An 18,859-nucleotide genomic window follows, 5' to 3' on the forward strand; every position below is an offset into this window, starting at 1 on the left:
TTCTCTCTCTTTCTCTCTCGTGGACACACCCCCCCACGCGCATACACACGCACCCTCTCTCTCTCTCTCTCTCTCTCTCTCATGCACATGCACCCCTCTGTCTCACACACACACACACGTAAATCTATGGGGTGAATTTGTATTTGCAGATATGTTTTATTTTGTTCAAAAAGCACACAATTTCTCAAGTCAGTCAATCAATATGGCATTTTATGACTTGTATCAGTGATAATGGGAACTGCAGATGCTGGAGAATCTGAGATAACAAAGCGTGGAGCTCGATGAACACGGCAGGTCAAGCAGTATCTTCGGAGCACACAACAACTTCTCTTTCAATTCCTCCCACTTCATTCAGACAAAGTGGGTGGCCGTGGGTGCCCACGTGGGCCCAAGTTATGCCTGCCTCTTTGTAGGTTACGTGGAACAGTCCCTCTTCCGCACCTACACTGGCCCTAAATCCCACCTCTTCCTCTGTTACATTGATGACTGTATCGGTGCCACCTCATGCTCACAAGAGGAGCTCCAACAGTTCATCCACTTCACCAACACCTTTCACCCGAATCTCAAGTTCACCTGGGCCATCTCCAACACATCTCTCAACTTCCTGGACCTCTCTGTCTCCATCTCAGGCATCCATCTAGAAACCGATATCCATTTCAAGCCCACCGACTCCCACAGTTACCTAGAATACACCTCCTCCCAACCACCTTCCTGCAAAAATTCCATCCCCTATTCCCAATTCCTTCGCCTTCACCACATTGCTCCCAGGATGAGGCATTCCACTCCCATGCATCCTAGATGACCTCGTTCTTCAAGGACCGCAACTCAGCCCTGCAGTAGTCGAGGACGCCCTCGAACGTGTCTCCCACATTTCCCGCAACTCGTCCCTCACACCCTGTCCCCGCAATCACCGCCAAAAGAGAATCCCCCTCATCCTCACATACCATCCCACCAACCTCCGGATACAACGCATCAACCTCCCACACTTCCGCCATCCACAATCCGACCCCACCACCAAAGACGTTTTTCCATCCCCACCCTCGTCTGCCTTCTGGAGACACCACTCTCTCCACGACTCCCTCCAGCCCCACCACACCCGGCACTTTCCCCTGCAACCGCAGGAAGTGCTACACTTGCCCCCACACCTCCTCCCTCACCCCTATCCCAGGCCACAAGATGACTTTCCACATCAAGCAAACGTTCACCTGCACATCTGCCAATGTGGTATACTGCATCCACTGTACCCGATGTGACTTCCCCTACATTGGGGAAACCAAGCAGAGGCTTGGGGACCGCTTTGCAGAACACCTGTGTTTGGTTCGCAATAAACAACTGCACCTCCCAGCTGCAAACCATTTCAACTCCCCCTCCCATTCCTTAGATGACACGTCCATCCTGGGCCTCCTGCAGTGCCACAATGATGCCACCCGAAGGTTGCAGGAACAGCAACTCATATTCCGCTTGGGAACCCTGCAGCCCAATGGTATCAATGTGGAATTCTCAAGCTTCAAAATCTCCCTTCCCCCCCACTGCATCCCAAAACCAGCCCAGCTCGTCCCCGCCTCCCTAACCTGTTCTTCCTCTCACCTATCCCCTCCTCCCACCTCAAGCCACACCTCCATTTCCTACCTACTAACCTCATCCTGCCCCCTCGACCTGTCCATCCTCCCCGGATTAACCTATCCCCTCCCTACCTCTCCACCTATACTCACCTCTCCAGGCTCCATCCACACCCCTTTTACTTGTCTGTCTCCTCTCCACCTATCTTCTCCTCTATCCATCTTCAATCCACCTCCCCCTCTCGCCCTATTTATTACAGAAACCCCTCCCCCTCCCCCTTTTCTGATGCAGGGTCTCGGCCCAAAACGTCAGCTTTTGTGCTCCTAAGATACTGCTTGGCCTGCTTATGTTCATCCAGCTCCACACTTTGTTATCTGGCATTTTAGAAATTCCTACTTTAAAAATAAAACCAGTCTGACTCCAAACTGGAACGCAAACAGATTCGAAACAAGGTTTCACACCTAATATGTCACCTCTTATTTATGCTGATAAACCTTTAGTTTTCTCAGGACAGTGACAGTGTTAGGAATTTGGGAATGTACATGTACAGATCAATCAATTAAAATCTTCTAACTTATTAAGATTTAACAGCATCTTGGGTTTGTTTAGTACATAGTCAAAGGTGTGAACCTTTGATCTTCTACTTATAAATTCTGCATTTGATACTACCTCTTTCACTAACACCTGAAAGTGGACTGAGGTTCCGAAAGCTTGTGTTTTCAAATAAACCTGTTGGGCTAGAACCTGGTGTTGTGAGATTTCTGGTCTTGTCCACCCCAGTCCAACACTGGCACCTCCACACAATGCCCTGGTGACACACTCATAAATCCCACCATTGCAGCTACGAGCATTTTAATTCAATGGCAATATGAAATGTTAGGAACTAGTAAACTATCATCAACTGTCGTTAAAACAAAATCCTACAGGGAAGGAAATCTACCGTCCTCACCTGGTGAATTCAGACCTACAGCAAATGTGGTTGAGTTTGAATTTCAGAGCCCTCTGAAATGGCTAAATCAGTCACTTAGTTCAATGGCAATTAGGAATGGGCAACTACTGCAGATATTTCCACTAATGCCCGTGTCCAACAGGAAGATATTTTAAGAAATGACAGCTGGGAATTTAACTTCAGTTAATCAAATCTGGAATTTAAAAAAAATTAGCACCTGTAACTGCTTTCATGAAACTATTAAATGATCAGAAAATGAAAACTGCCTCAGTTCCTTACTGTCCTTTAGGAAAGGAAATCTGTTGTTCTTACCTGATCTCGCCTATATGTGACACCAAACTCTTAGCGACGTGATTGACCCTGTTATTCTCAAAACGGTCTAATATGAACATTTAGCTATTCAAGGTAGGTTACCATTATCTTTTCCAGAAAATTTAGTGGTGGGCAATAAATTATGGCTTTCCCAGTGACACTCGTCAGCTCAATGAATAAAACAACTATTGTTGTTGACAACGGAAGAACACTATGCTCATGAAAGTACATGAAATTAGTTGGCACAAAGTATAAATGCACCAGGCTGTTGCTGCAGAGGGACAGAAGAATCCCAGTTTCATTCCTCTGAGCTTCCACAGCTTTCCGGGCTTAATGCTAGAGTGCCTAAAGCTGTTTCAGCTGTTCAAAGTTTTAATGAGCCAACTGCATGTTGTTGAACACACTACAATCAGTTGCAGCTCCAATCCTCCATAGACAGTGAGCAAGTGCGTAAGAACTGGGACTTTTAAAAAGTTTGTTCATTTGTTCAATGATTTACAGGGATTGTAGACTGTGGAAGAAAACACCACAGCCTTGTTATTTACTGCATATTCAACCTTCAAAGACTGTCACTTCGAACAGCTGTGCAGCGATTCAACAACTCAAGAACCCAAGATTCAGCAAGACAAGAAAGTAAAAGTCCTTCAATAACTGAACTTCCATAGCTGTGTGACGTACTCATTATTGAAACAGTACCTGTGCTTTGCTATCTGAATGAGAATCAGGAGATAATGAAATTGTTTTTATCAAATGATGCAAAGATTTTATACACTCCTTTTTAATTTTGCAATTGCCAGATGACAAATGAAATTGTGTTAACATCGCTGGTCCAGATTTTTAATATGGAACATTGAGCTTCTTATTGTTTACAGATTGAGCGAATTTGACTCCAGACTGCATGTGAAGTTTTATTTTAGTTTTCTTTTCACCTTATGACCATTTCATACCAAGCAACTCTCCTTAGATCACTGCCTGAAAACTCACCTTCTGTGAGGTATGACAGCACATGTCTACTTACCTTTGTTTTGTACCTGAATAGGTACTTCTTTGCAATGGTTCAGCTGGCAATTTTACTAGGAAAACAATGTGCCTCAGGTCATTCCATGCTGCAGTACAGTAACATGGAAACTTATTTTTAAAATTAGTGCAGATAATTTGGCAAAACAATCTTCAGCCAAGAAGAGCAGTGACCAACTAGATTATGATTTCAACAGTTACTTGTGATGTGATTTATCAGCAATCAAATGCTATTTGGTCAGGGCAGATGCCAAAGTCACTAAGAGGTCAGTCCCCATTATCTGTCACTGTATTTTATATCACTACTGGCGTTTCTCTCCAGGGAAAGTGAAATTATGGATGTACGAATGGATCACTGTGTTGCTACCAAATGTTCCATAGCTTCTGTTAACTGCCACAACTAAGAAAGAAAACTCTTAATGTAGACAGGAATAGAAACCTGTTAATACTGCACTGTTAACTACATTTGTGGGCTTACTTTAATTAAGTACCACAAAGAGGATTAATGGTATTTGATATTTGGGTAGTAAAAACCAGTAACACAAAACCAAGGTAAAATCCTCTGTAAGGCACAAATTAAACAGTTTATATAACAAATAATGCAAAGAGCTTCCTAGAAGTGAGCTATGGAATTCTGCTGAAAACTAATAGTTGTCTACTTATTCTCATATACAGTCAAACCAATACAGCTGAATTATTCTATTGATGGAGTCAGTTCTTATGATTCTCTCACCTGGTTCACTAATGTCCTTTAGGGAATGAAAAACTGCCACCCTTACCTGGTCTGGCCTACATGTGACTCCCACCCCACAACAAGATGGCTGACACTTAATTGTCCTTTGGGCAAACAGTGATGGGCAAATAATGCTGGACAGGCCAGTCATGCCCACACCCCGTGAACGAATATTGAAAAAAGAGGATGGAGGAAAGGAGCCATTTTATTCTTTCTGCTTTTCTACTCTTCTTGCCTGTAGAATTGGTTCTTTGCTGTCCCAGAGGGAAAGGAACTAGCTGTTTCTAAGTCTCTAGTAAGTGGTTAAACATATTCTATTCCTAAGTTTTGAAATAGTACACAAATTGATGACAAAGTGAATAAAATAAATTGAAAAAAAAACAGCATAAGTAAGTGATTAACATGATTAAATAATCAACTAAAACACATTACTGATGACAAGAAAGGTCATGTGTTAAGACTATAGCAATTGGGACACTACTGTGATCCAGGGCAGACTGCAACAAACCTTTGAAATTCAAGCAGATTTGGTTTGTAGTTTATGAAGTGACATTGCGATGCATCAGGGAGGGAGATCATCACCAGAATGTCATACCAGGAAGCAATCACACTGCTTTAGCTAGGGTCTTATGACCTGATCAGTGATCAGGGACAGGAGGGTGAGACTGTAAGTGAGACAGCGAAGTGGATCCGGAGAGTAGAGATACAAACCTTGGTGACTGTCCAAGAGGTTTGAGGTTCTCTTAGCTTGCTTAGATGAGGGGGGAGCTATAGGGTAAATAAACAAACTGCTACTGGCACCATTGTACAGGAAGCCATTAAAGTGGAAGGAGAGAAAAGGAATATTGCAGTAGTGGGGGATAGTACAGCAAGTGAGATTAACATGGCTCTTTGCATCCAACAGCGACAGTCAAGCCAGGTACAATTTCTGCCTGGTGCCAGAGTTCAGGATATCTGCTCAGGGCTGGAGAGGACCTAGCTGGGCCAGAGGAGGTGGGGGCGAGGAAAAGTTTGTTTTTGGGGTGGGGGCAAGAGTAGGTAGTAGTAGTCAGTGGTCAAGATTCATGTAGGTACCTGCATAGGCAGAGCAAGGAAAGACGTTCCTGAAAAAGAGTATGAGGAGGAAGGCACTAAGTTTGAAAACAAAGACTCTCATGGTTATAATTTTTGCATTTTTACCTGAGTTGCTTGGTATAGGATACATAAAATTAGAAAGACGAACACTTGGACCAAAGAGAAATGGGTTTCAGTTCATGGGGCACTGGCACCAGTCGTAGGCAAAATGTTAAGATAGTTCATATCTGAATCGTGCTGGAACCAGTGTCCTTATGAAATGCATAATTAGGAACTAGAGAGAATTTAAAATTATTTAGTAGGACAAGAGGTAAAAGGTGGAAAGACGCACATATCAAAGAGTAGAGGCAAGAAAAGAGAGGACAATGTTCCTATAAAAAATGAAGGGCAGAGTTATCCAGACAGGAACACAGAGGGAAAACACAAGAATGCACCAACAATCAAGACTAGATGTTACAAAGGTAACAATCAGACGAAACTAAATGTTCTGTATCTGAACACATGCAGCATTCATAAAGTAAACAAATTGATAGCACACATTGAAATAAATAAATGTGATCTGACATCCACTGCTATAGGTGGACAACATTAGATCCTGAATATGAGATATTCCAAAAAAATAGGAGGCTAGGTAAAAGTGCAGGGATAGCATTGTTAATCAAGGGTAGCAATGGTCGGAAATAACCCTGGTTTCGGAAAGCAGGTTTTAGAATCAATCAGGGCAGAGTTGAAGAACTGTAGTGGAAAGGATTTTCTATTTAAAGCAGTTTATAGGCCACCTAACAGTAATCATAATGTGGGACAATATACAAGAGGAAATATTGGGTGTTGTGATAAAGGGATGGTAATAATTATTAGTGACTTTGAACTATATACAAGCTGAGAAAAAATAACTTTGCAATAGCAGCCTGCATGAGGAGTTCAGTGAATACTTTCACAATTTTTTTTTAAACAGCAACATTTCCTGACACCAAAGAGCAGTTTACATTAAATTCGGTATTGTGTAGTGATTTATGAAAGATCACCACCAATGCCTTCACAATTTCCTCAGCTTTCTCCTTCGAGCTCATTAACAGCAATACAGCCAATTTTAGTAACCAAATGATCATCTTTGGCCTGATCAAGGTAGTGCTTCAATTGCCAATTATAGATTTTGCTTTAAATTGGTGTTGGCTATATTATGGAAATTTTAGTGATAGTCTTCCACAATACAGAGATGTATGATGATCTCAGTGACTCCATTTCCAATATTCTGTTTCTCATGGAATATAAAGGGACACCAGTGCACTGGTATCACAGCAACTGTCCTGTTACAGGGAGCAAGAATGGCTCTGCCTTAAACTCCCTTACAGAATTTTTAGGTAACTTCATGGCATGCAGACCACTACTTTGGCAGAGATTTTCATATTGGATTGAGGTGAAAACACTGATGAATTGAAGCTGATCCAGTTCATTTTTATGGTGTAAAAACTGAATTTACGGGCTACATTTTATACACTAGCATACAAATGAACACTCCGCAGCACCATCAAGTAATATTAAACTATTTCTTTCTTTCAATTGTATCAATTCTGGTTGACAGCAGGCAACTGAGCTGAACTCAACCCCTTGCAATTAACTATGGCATCTGACTTTTCCTTCCACGATTTCTCATTCCAAACTCTTTGCCCCTTCGGAACACACCATATGTGCATCACAGACACATGCTGCACGTCCTACGTCTGTTTTTAAGCATAAAATCACTTACTGAATTTGACTGCAACCCAGGATCTACCCTGAAGAAGATACAGAATAAACTGTTTATTTTTAGGACTAATTAAATCTAAAATCAAGCACATATAATTATTCATTTTGTACTCTACTTACCAAGTTTCAGTATGACATCTGTGATTGCACATTATCTGCCAGTAGTATCTAGGCTGCAGTTTGAGACTGCTAGTTGCATACAGTCTATGAAATAGGTGGATGCGATACTTGGACTTGATTAGCTTCATTGGGAGAATGCTGTCTCACAGAACCGTATGGAGGCAAAGTAACCTTTCACTTTAGAAACAGAGAAAAAGATATCAACTCCTATCATCCTGTTCAAAGATGTACCCCACCCAAAAAAAAATTGCTGCACACTGAACAGTACTGCAGAGGAACAAGCCCTTCAGCCCACCATGTCCACGCCAAACATGATGCCATTTTAAACTGATCCCATCTGCCTACACATGATCTGTTCTCTACTTGTTCATGTGTCTGTCTAAACGCTTTTTAAAAGTTGCTAATGTATCTGCTTCTACCATTTCCCCTGGTAGGGGTTCCAGGCACCTACCACTCCGTATAAAAAAACTTGCTTTGCGCATCTCCTTTATTCTTTAACCCTCTCAACTTAAACTTATACCCCCAGTACATAACATTTCCACCCCGGAAAAAGATTCCAACTATTTACCTTTTCCACAGCACTCATAATTTTACATATTTCTGCCCCTCAGCCTCCAACACTCCAGTGAAAACAATCAAAATTGTCCATCCTCACTTCATAGCTTAATACGCTCTAATTTAAGCAACAGCATAGTAAACCACTTTTGCACCTTCTTCAAAGCCTCCACATCCTTCCTATCATGTGACAAACACAACTGCATACAATAGTCCGAATGTGGCCTAACTTCGAAGTTTTACAGAGCTGCAATATGACTTGTCTACTTTTATACTCAATGCTCCAGCCAATGAAGGTAAGCATGCTACATGCCGCCTTTACCACCTTATCCACATGGACTTGCACCCCAAGATCCCAAGGGTCCTGTCATTCACTGTATACTTTCCTCTTGCTTTTGGGTCTCCTAAAGATGCATCACCTCGTACTTGCCCAGATTAAACTCTATCTGCCATTGCTTTGCACAAATGACAAATATCCTGCTGTATCACAGAATTCCTATAATGCAGAAAGAGGCCATTTAGCTCATTCTGCCAGTGACAATCTGAACAGCGTCCCACCCAGAACCATCACACCACTCCATGCCCATAAGTCTGCAATGCAGTGTTTACCATGGCCAGTCCATTTAATTTGCACATCTTTGGCCAATGGGATGAAGTTGGAGCACCTAGAGGAAACCCATGCAGACATGGGGAGAATGTGCAAACTGCACACAGACAGGGCTGGAATCGAACCTGGGTCCCTGGCGCTGACAGGCAACAGTGTGCCGCCACGTCCCCCTGTTACAACCTTTCTCACTAGCTGCAACTCCACCTCAACTCAACTTGTCATCTGCAAACTACTGATCAGACCACCTACATCTTCAAATATTCCAGGCACCAATCCTTGTGAAACACCATTGGTCACAGATCTCCAGTCAGAAAAACACCCCTCCACAACTACCTTCCATCTTCCATGACTAAGCCAATTTTGTGTCTAACTTGCCAACTCACTGCAGATTTCATGCGACAATCTTTCGGACCACGAAGAACTTTGTCAAATCCCTCGGTAAAGTCCATATAGGCAACATCCAACATCTCACCGTCGTTAATCATTTTTGTCGCTTCCTCAAAAAAACTCAATGAAGTTTGTGAGACATTACCTCCCTGACATGAAACCATGCTACCTATCCCTAATGATTCCATTCTTCACTGAATATGAGTAAACCCTATCCCTATGAATCTCCTCCAATAATTTCACTACCACTGTTGTAAGGCTTAGCAGTCTATAATTTTCTCGAACAAAGGACCAACACTGCTTATTCCCAAGTCTTCCAGGATCAAAGATCTCTGTTAAAGTCCCAGAAATTTCCTCCTTTGCCTTCTTCAGTATTCTGGAATAGATCCCATAGGACTTATCTACGTTAATGATGTTTTAAGACATACAACATCTCCTCCTCCTCAATACTGACATGCCTGTTTCTCAACTGACATCATCTGTGTCCTTCACCTTGGAGAATACTCATTAAGGATCTCACCCACTTTCTCTGTACCTATGCATAATTTCCCTCCTTTGCCCTCGAGTTACCCTCTTGCTCCTAGTACATGTATATATATAAAATGCCTTGGGAATTGACCATCATCGTATTTGAGGAGAAAATTTCATGGCCCCTTCCAGCCCTCCTAATTTCTTGCTTAAGTTCTTTTCTGCTTCTTTTATAGCTTCTTTTTTTGATTCCAATTTCCTAAACCTATGTATGATCCCTTTTTCCTTTGGACTAAACTTTCAACATCTCTCATCCACTCAAGATTTCCAAACATTGCCATCCTTTATCGTGATGGGAACATACTGGTCCTGAAGTACAATCAACTGGTCTATAAAAGACCAAATTTTTCAGTTCCAACCTAATTCCATTGTAATTAGCCTTCCTCGGAGGACCAGTATTATCCTTATCCACAACTATCTTAAAATTTACAGAATTGTGATCACAAAATGCACCTCCACTGAAATTTCGATCACCTGGCCAGGCCCATGCATCAAAACAAGTGGCAAAGCAGTTTCTTCCCCCATAAATATTGTTTCAAGAAACCTTCTGAGATGCTCCAAACAAATCCTGCCCCATCTAAGCCAGCGGCACTTAGTGAGTTGCAGTCAATGTTGGACAAGTTAAATCATCCAATATAACTACTCTTACACTTACGTGAGGAATAAGAGAATGGTCAAAGAAAGAGTAGGGCCGATCAGGGATAGCATAGGGAACTTGTGTGTGGAGCCTGAGGAGGTAGGGGAAGCCCTAAATGAGTTTTTTGCTTCTGTCTTTACGAAAGAAACGACCTGTGTAGTGAATGAAACCTTTGAAGAGCAGGTGTGCATGCTGGAATGGATAGAGATAGAGGAAGCTGATGTACTGAAAATTTTGTCAAACATTAAGATTGACAAGTCGCCAGGCCCGGATCAGATTTGTCCTCGGCTGCTTTGGGAAGCGAGAAATGCAATTGCTTCGCCACTTGCGAAGATCTTTGCATCCTCGCTCTCCACTGGAGTCGTACCTGAGGACTGGAGAGAGGCAAATGTAATTCCTCTCTTCAAGAAAGGAAATAGGGAAATCCCCGGCAATTATAGACCGGTAAGTCTCACGTCTGTCGTCTGCAAGGTGTTAGAAAGGATTCTGAGGGATAAGATTTATGACCATCTGGAAGAGCATGGCTTGATCAAATACAGTCAACACGGCTTTGTGAGGGGTAGGTCATGCCTTACAAACCTTATCGAGTTTTTTGAGGATGTGACTAGTAAGGTTGATGAGGGTCAAGCTGTGGATGTGGTGTATATGGACTTCAGTAAGGCATTTGATAAGGTTCCCCATGGAAGGCTCATTCAGAAGGTCAGGAGGAATGGGATACAGGGGAACTTAGCTGCTTGGATACAGAATTGGCTGGCCAACAGAAGACAGCGAGTGGTAGTAGAAGGAAAATATTCTGCCTGGAAGTCAGTGGTGAGTGGGGTTCCACAGGGCTCTGTCCTTGGGCCTCTACTGTTTGTAATTTTTATTAATGACTTGGACGAGGGAATTGAAGGATGGGTCAGCAAGTTTGCAGACGACACAAAGGTCGGAGGTGTCGTTGACAGTGTAGAGGGCTGTTGTAGGCTGCAGCGGGACATTGACAGGATGCAGAGATGGGCTGAGAGGTGGCAGATGGAGTTCAACCTGGATAAATGCGAGGTGATGCATTTTGGAAGGTCGAATTTGAAAGCTGAGTACAGGATTAAGGATAGGATTCTTGGCAGCGTGGAGGAACAGAGGGATCTTGGTGTGCAGATACATAGATCCCTTAAAATGGCCACCCAAGTGGACAGGGTTGTTAAGAAAGCATATGGTGTTTTGGCTTTCATTAACAGGGGGATTGAGTTTAAGAGTCGTGAGATCTTGTTGCAGCTCTATAAAACTTTGGTTAGACCGCACTTGGAATACTGCGTCCAGTTCTGGGCGCCCTATTATAGGAAAGATGTGGATGCTTTGGAGAGGGTTCAGAGGAGGTTTACCAGGATGCTGCCTGGACTGGAGGGCTTATCTTATGAAGAGAGGTTGACTGAGCTCGGTCTCTTTTCATTGGAGAAAAGGAGGAGGAGAGGGGACCTAATTGAGGTATACAAGATAATGAGAGGCATAGATAGAGTCGATAGCCAGAGACTATTTCCCAGGGCAGAAATGGCTAGCACGAGGGGTCATAGTTTTAAGCTGGTTGGTGGAAAGTATAGAGGGGATGTCAGAGGCAGGTTCTTTACGCAGAGAGTTGTGAGAGCATGGAATGCGTTGCCAGCAGCAGTTGTGGAAGCAAGGTCATTGGGGTCATTTAAGAGACTGCTGGACATGCATATGGTCACAGAAATTTGAGGGTGCATCCATGAGGATCAATGGTCGGCACAACATTGTGGGCTGAAGGGCCTGTTCTGTGCTGTACTGTTCTATGTTCTATGTTCTATGTTCTACTCTCTTGCTTTTACGTCTTTCCACGATCTGTCCGCATATCAGTACCACCATTTCCCACTGGCTATTGGAGCCCTATCGTATAATTCCATCAGAGTGACTGGACTGTTCTACATCTTAAATTCCATCCATATGTCCTTGCTGGATGAGCCATCCAAGTTGTCCTCTCTTTGTCACAGCAACATCTTCTCCTTAATCAGTAATGCAACTTCACCACCCTTTTACTTACCTCTGTATCATACCTGAAACATCTAAACCCTGTAATGTTGCGCTATCAGTCCTGCCTTCTCTCAACCAATGGCTACCACATCAAAGTTCCACGTCCTAATCTAGGCCCTAAACTCATCTGCCTGGTGTGTTACATTCCCTTGCATTAAAATAAATACAGTTCAGACCATCAGTCCCACCACATTCATTAACCTGCCCTGATCTGTTCTTCCTTTTAGTGGTATTATCGCTAGACTATTAATCCAGAGACTGTAATGCTCTGGGGACCTAGGTTCAAATCTTGCCATGGCAGATGGTGGAATTCAAATTCAATAATAATCTGAAAGTAAGAGTTTAATGATGATCATGAAACTACTGACGATTGTCAGGAAAACCCCATTTGGCTCACTAATGCCCCCACCTGGTCGAGGTCACAAGTGACTCTAGACCCACAGCAATGTGGTTGACTCTTAAATGTTAAGGATGAGCAATAAATGCTAGTCCAGCCAGTGACACCCACATCCCATGAACGAATTTAATCAGACACTATTTTAAACCCCACCGAACTTGAACGGACTTTCAGCTCAATAATTATCCTGATATCAACTCCATTGCTTTGTAAATCAAACAGCTGATGGAATTTGGAAGCCAAAGTCTTCTCGCAGGACTGAATTTGAGACAAATGTAATGATTTGTTCCATCACATCTAATTACAGAAAATGCCTGTTGAACTCCCTAATAACTTTCTCAGGTGTGTAAAATGTTTTCTGGGTGGGACCATTTCTTTGCCTTACATTTTTTTTTCTAATACTTTCGCCAGACTCAGGAAGTATTTGAATATTTTATCTAGCAAGACCACAGACCCAGTTTATATTTTCATGTATTCACAGCACTCGATACATGTTGCTAAGTCACTATCCTTTCTCTGCAGTTGAAAGTTCAGCATGTTCAATTGCAACATGATGTCTGTAAGAAACCTGATGTCCAGCAACCACACAGTTTCTGACAGCTCACTGCACACTTCATTCTTTAAAATAACAGTGACGATTTCAGGCATCAAATCTGAAACCTTTACAGGACTTACCCTTGCCTTAACCACTTTACATCAGCATGGAGGATGAGTTCACCATAAACAGCAGTCTGTTTGTCAATTAAGGATTTTAATTAGCTTGGCTGAAGGGCTCTTGCTCAAATTGAGCTAACAATCTTTAAAATGATTTTCGTTATATGAAAAAAGTCCATAACTTTACTCACTAATGCTTGTTAGTGGGTTATATAGTAACAATTGATAAAATAGGGGAAATCAGGATCATTTCTCCAAATGCAACAAAACCCCACATTTGCACCAAGCATTTTTGGTACCCCATCAGTTGTGACGGAAACTAATTTCTGGAAGGGAATGTTTCTCTCAAGCACATACCTTTTGAATTCATGTAGATATCGTGACCTCTTTTTCTTTCTTTAAGGGGCAAAAGATGAGAAGATCCTCTTTCGATGTTATGTCCATAAAAAACATGTATTCAAAACTAATCAACTAAGCTGTTTCAATCTGCAGTGAGTACCATTCACAGTCCTTTAGGTCCTGCTATAGTTGCTGAATAACACCTTAGGATAAAGATTCCACTGATCCTGCCAGTATGGAAGCATGAAGTGTCATGGTCTGGACTGCTGCTATCATTTCTTCATTGCTCTTAAAGACGTTGAATAAAAAGTGACAGACCACAGTCATTGTTTAATTACTTCACCATACGTGAAGGATTCCTTGTGTTTTTCCAGAAAATGCCAAATAATGTTTGTGCGCAAGCCTTATCTTTTGCTGTTGGTTTAAAAGAAAATGATGGTAAGCTTTCAAAACAGCCTTCAGCTGGTCAACCTTCTTCACCCAAAGCACACTGCCCAAGGGAAACCTTTGAATTTACTGAGCAAGTGTTCTGAGGAAGTGTCACCGGACTCGAAACGTTAACTCTGTTTTCTCCTCCACAGATGCTGCCAGAGCTGCTGAGCTTTTCCAGCAACTTTTTTTTTGTTGCCTTTGAATTTACTGTTCATCATTGTGCAGTGTTGTTCCAAACTTCCCTTTTTAATTACTGTTATACTTTGGTAATGTGCAAGACAAACACTTCTTTTACAGATGTGAACAGAAACTCATTTTCCCATTCTGCATGGAAGTGGTACTTTTTTGGTTTCTCTTCAGATGGTCCAGGTTCATCACTCATCATTAATCCTTCAACCTGTAGTTCATGCTGTCACTCGGCCGCTGGTCACACTGCAATCAGCCTCTGGATCCATGTCTCTGGAATATCCAAAATGCTACTGACTACTTTCAAGCGTGGAGGTCACTTCGGTAGCTGCGATTTGTTTCTGAAGCCCTTGGTCAGTTTGCATTGCTCGGAAATTGCATGTGTAGTGTGGCAGCTTCCTCTGAATTTTCTTTAACTAACAAGTCTATGCAGGACAAACAGAAGGAAAACTACAGGTCTCCAGAGAATATGCAGAGTAGGACTAGTTGAGCTCATGAACGAGAGAGACTGAACAGCCTCCTATGTTTCTAGTTCTGCAATACACTGGCTTTACACATCAGTGCCCAGTATATTAGTTACTCATTTGTTTGCATTGCCGCCGCAAAACCTACTTTACCATTTAGTGATACTCTATCTGAACCAAACTGAAACACAGCGAAAGAAGCTAACAAAGCCAGTTAAGAGCATGCATTTTTCTCTACCCATTTGGCTTCCAGAAGGGAAAGTCTTGCAGCCATATGATAATAAACACATGAGCAGTGGGGGGGTACAAACATACTGTGAGATCAACTGTCAGAGACTGTGACTGTCCAGAATTGTGGCACCTCTCAGTAAATCAGCTCTGCCAATTGTTATATTGAACAATGGATCCAAGATTTTTGCCTCTGCACAAATAGGGCACTGAATTCTAATTAACACCATGGTACGTGGTGGTGAGAAGGAGCACATCATTATCCTCATGTACTTTTACATAATATACAGCATTTGTGGCACAGCGTTAGAGTCCTTTCCTCTAAACCAGGAGGCACGGATTCAAGTTCTACCTGCACCAGAGTTGTGTCATAGTTTATCTGAATGGACAATACTCACTCTTACACAACTAGCATACCACATACAGATACCAGACTAGGCCATTCAGCTCTTCATACCTATTCCATCATTCAGTTAGATCGTGGCTGACCTGTATATTAACTGTAACTGGCTACCTTAGTTCCATATCCCTTAACAACTTATCCAGTTTTTAATCTCAGTTCTTAATGCTTTCAATTGACTGAGTTTGAATCATGTGTTTTGGTAGAATGCAGATTTCAACTACCCTGTGTATGCAAAGAAGAATGTCCTGACATCAGCCCTGAATAGCAAAATCTAACGTAATGGTTATTTTCCCTGGTTTTAGACTCCCAACAGTGGCGACAGTTTCTCAGTCTACCCTACCAAAGTTGTAATCATCTGAACCACTTCAATGCAATCACCCCTTAATCCTCTAGACTGATGAGAAAACAAGCCTAGTTTATGCAACCTATCCTCCTGATTTAACGCTTTGAATTTTTTAAGTTTACATACAAACAAACAGTACACTAACAATGAACAGTTGAATGTGCCTGGTGGGGTCTCTCGTCGGATGTCTTCGTATTCCTCGTAGATTCCCCTTTTCTGAACAGTACTGACGTGGTCCAACAGTTCTTCCACCGTCATTCCTTCTAGTCCTGGCACATGTATGGACACTTCATCCCGTGGGAAACTTGTGATAAGTTCGTCCAGTGAGTCAGTGTGGCCATTTGGCGAGGTTAAAAACTGTTTGCTCCAGCTGGAATGGTCCAGTTTCAGTGCCCCACCCAAATGCTCAGGCAGGCAATCCCTGGGCAGATATTGTTTCAACTCATTCGTCTTCACCATTTGCACCTGCAACATATACACAACAGTCAGTCAATCCACTCCTAATACATTACAGTGGGCGCACGTGGAAGAATTTAAATTTGCCTGCTACATGCAATGTCCAATATAACAGCCATGACACCTGCAGACAAAAAGTAGTTAGGATTTGCTGTAGTCTGCCAGCTGAACAAGGCATACTCACAATAAGGCTCCTAGTTCTCCTGGCCATGCCTATCATAAGATGTACATAGTTCCAGTTGTTCACTGGAGGTAGTTAGTTCTATAACTGTCCTTCGAGATGCTTTCCCATAAGGAGAAATCTTACAGATTTCAGAGTGATAGTCAAAATTTCTGAAATTTACCAATAGTTTCTACTTTAAATAAACTCTGTACTTACGACACTGTAATTGGCAACTGTGGAAGATGGGTAATACAAAAGGCTGATGGATTATTCTTTGTGGTGAATGTACGTGATTGCCTGTTTGAATGAGGGCAGTTTTTGAGCTGGAATCTGTACCAGCTGCAAAAACTAGCCACTGGGCAGCAGCTCCGCTGGATGATATCTATTGGTGTTCATGATCAGAGGCATGCATAATTCACAAGTTTCCGATGTCACAGTAGATTTTACTTTAAGATTACTGAAATGATTGAAGAGCTGCTTTAATATTTCAGCAATTTGTGTGTGATTAAGGAAACCATGATGCTTCATTGCTAAATGCTGCTTCACTGTCAAAGACAATGAATAATGATCAGTTAGCCAGGGTTGCCAGAGGGTGACCCAAATCTAAGGAATCATATTTCTTCCAAATGGGGAGAAAATAACTTCTGGAGGTGAGAGGCTTAAATGCGTGATGACAGTTCAAACCTCATGATGACAGCCTGATCTCATGCTCCCCACTGTAGAAGAAAAATCATTTTCAGTATACAGCTGGCCTTCAGAAAAGGCAGGAGATCAGAGAATCAATTTACACAAATATACAAGAAATCTGTACTAGAGAGTAGTTTGAATTAGGAAATGCATTATTCCACATCCACTGTACTTCCAGATCTCCGTGTTCGAATCTATATGACTGGCCAGTTTTTACACAAGCTGCTTTCGTGAAGCCCACATTGTAAAGAAGCACAGCACTTTTGACAACTCTAACAATGGATGTGAAAATCACAGCCACTGTAGCTATTGCCCAATCTTCCTTGGTTAAAATAAATAACTCTTAACAAGAACCAGCAGTATAGTACAGTAAATAGGGAAGAACAACATTCATGTTTCAGATCTGCAACATGATGCTGACTGGAGTAAATTCCTGTAGACATCTGTATATTAATGACTCCACCAACGATCCAGGTACTACACAGAACATAGAACATTACAGCACAGGACAGGCCCTTCGGCCCTCAATGTTGTGCCGACCTGTCATACCGATCTCAAGCCCATCTAACCTACACTATTCCATGTATGTCCATATGTTTATACAATGACGACTTAAATGTACCTAAAGTTGGCGAATCTACTACCGTTGCAGGCAAAGCGTTCCATTCCCTGACTACTCTCTGAGTAAAGAAACCACCTCTGACATCTGTCCTATATCTTTCACCCCTCAATTTAAAGCTATGCCCCCTCGTGCTCGGCATCACCATCCTAGGAAAAAGGCTCTCCCTATCCACCCTATCTAACCCTCTGATTATTTTATATGTTTCAATTAAGTCACCTCTCAACCTTCTTCTCTCTAATGAAAACAGCCTCAAGTCCCTCAGCCTTTCCTCGTAAGACCTTCCCTCCATACCAGGCAACATCCTAGTAAGTCTCCTCTGCACCCTTTCCAAAACTTCCACATTCTTCTTATAATGCGGTGACCAGAACTGTGCGCAATACTCCAAGTGTGGCCGCACCAGAGTTTCGTACAGCTTCACCATAACCTCTTGGCTCCGGAACTCGATCCCTCTATTAATAAAAGCTAAACCACTGTATGCCTTCTTAACAGCCCTGTCAACCCGGGTGGCAACTTTCAAAGATCTGTGTACATGGACACCGAGATCTCTCTGCTCGTCTACACTACCAAGAAACTTACCATTAGCCCAGTACTTTGCCTTCTAGTTACTCCTACCAAAGTGCATCACCTCACACTTGTCCGCATTAAATTCCATTTGCCACCTCTCAGCCCAGCTCTGCAGCTTATCTATGTCTCTCTGCAACCTACAGCATCCTTCGTCACTATAGTGACAACCTACACAAGGATCACAGGTTTCACAATCAGACAACAAAATGATCTCAACAAAAACCATTCAGCCAGTCAATAATATGACTGTTTTAATCTTGTAACCCAAATAAAATTTCAATACCAACTGATGCGGGACAGAGCTATCTTATGAGCACCGGAGACAGCACCTAAGTATGTTATCCCCTACGCGTCAATGTCTCACTCTCCCTGAAGTATCCAATTCCATCCCATAATGAAAGCCTGGAATGTGCATCATTCTGGTCACCCTTGTTCTTCTTCATGGTGATGTCTGCGGTTCCAACAGCAGTAATACTTTGTTCTAGAGCTGCTGGGACTGCTAAAGCTGCCAACCAGACAGACTGGCAAGCAGCTCTGGAGGCTGGGACTTCCTGTCCACAGAGGGGTAGCATCTAACCCTCACACAGTTTATGCCATGACACAGATTATCGCTGCTGGGCAAAACGATGCCCCCACGATGCAACCCAATGCATTCAGTACAGAAACCTTCTGAT

The 18,859-nt window shown here is 42.4% G+C and overlaps 1 protein-coding gene across 3 annotated transcripts in view; it reads right to left on the reverse strand.

Annotated features, from left to right (window-relative positions):
* Window positions 1-7,281: 7,281 nt before the first annotated feature.
* LOC132208499 (tyrosine-protein phosphatase non-receptor type 9-like) overlaps window positions 7,282-18,859 on the reverse strand; it is a 28,311-nt gene continuing 16,733 nt past the window's right edge. Inside the window, exons 5-6 of one of the 3 annotated variants that reach the window (XR_009444613.1) lie at window positions 13,656-16,158; window positions 7,282-7,688 (exon numbers count right to left, since the gene is read on the reverse strand). Coding sequence is in view for 2 of the 3 variants with exons in the window: in XM_059644019.1 (XP_059500002.1) it covers window positions 15,682-16,158 (477 nt within the window). In the remaining variant the exon portion in view is untranslated. Of the gene's footprint in view, window positions 7,689-12,057; window positions 16,159-18,859 lie in introns of those variants that run through there. The other 2 variants (XM_059644020.1, XM_059644019.1) reach the window with 2 other exon arrangements.

Source organism: Stegostoma tigrinum, unplaced genomic scaffold (genome assembly GCF_030684315.1).
Source record: "Stegostoma tigrinum isolate sSteTig4 unplaced genomic scaffold, sSteTig4.hap1 scaffold_422, whole genome shotgun sequence".
NCBI lineage: Eukaryota > Metazoa > Chordata > Chondrichthyes > Orectolobiformes > Stegostomatidae > Stegostoma > Stegostoma tigrinum.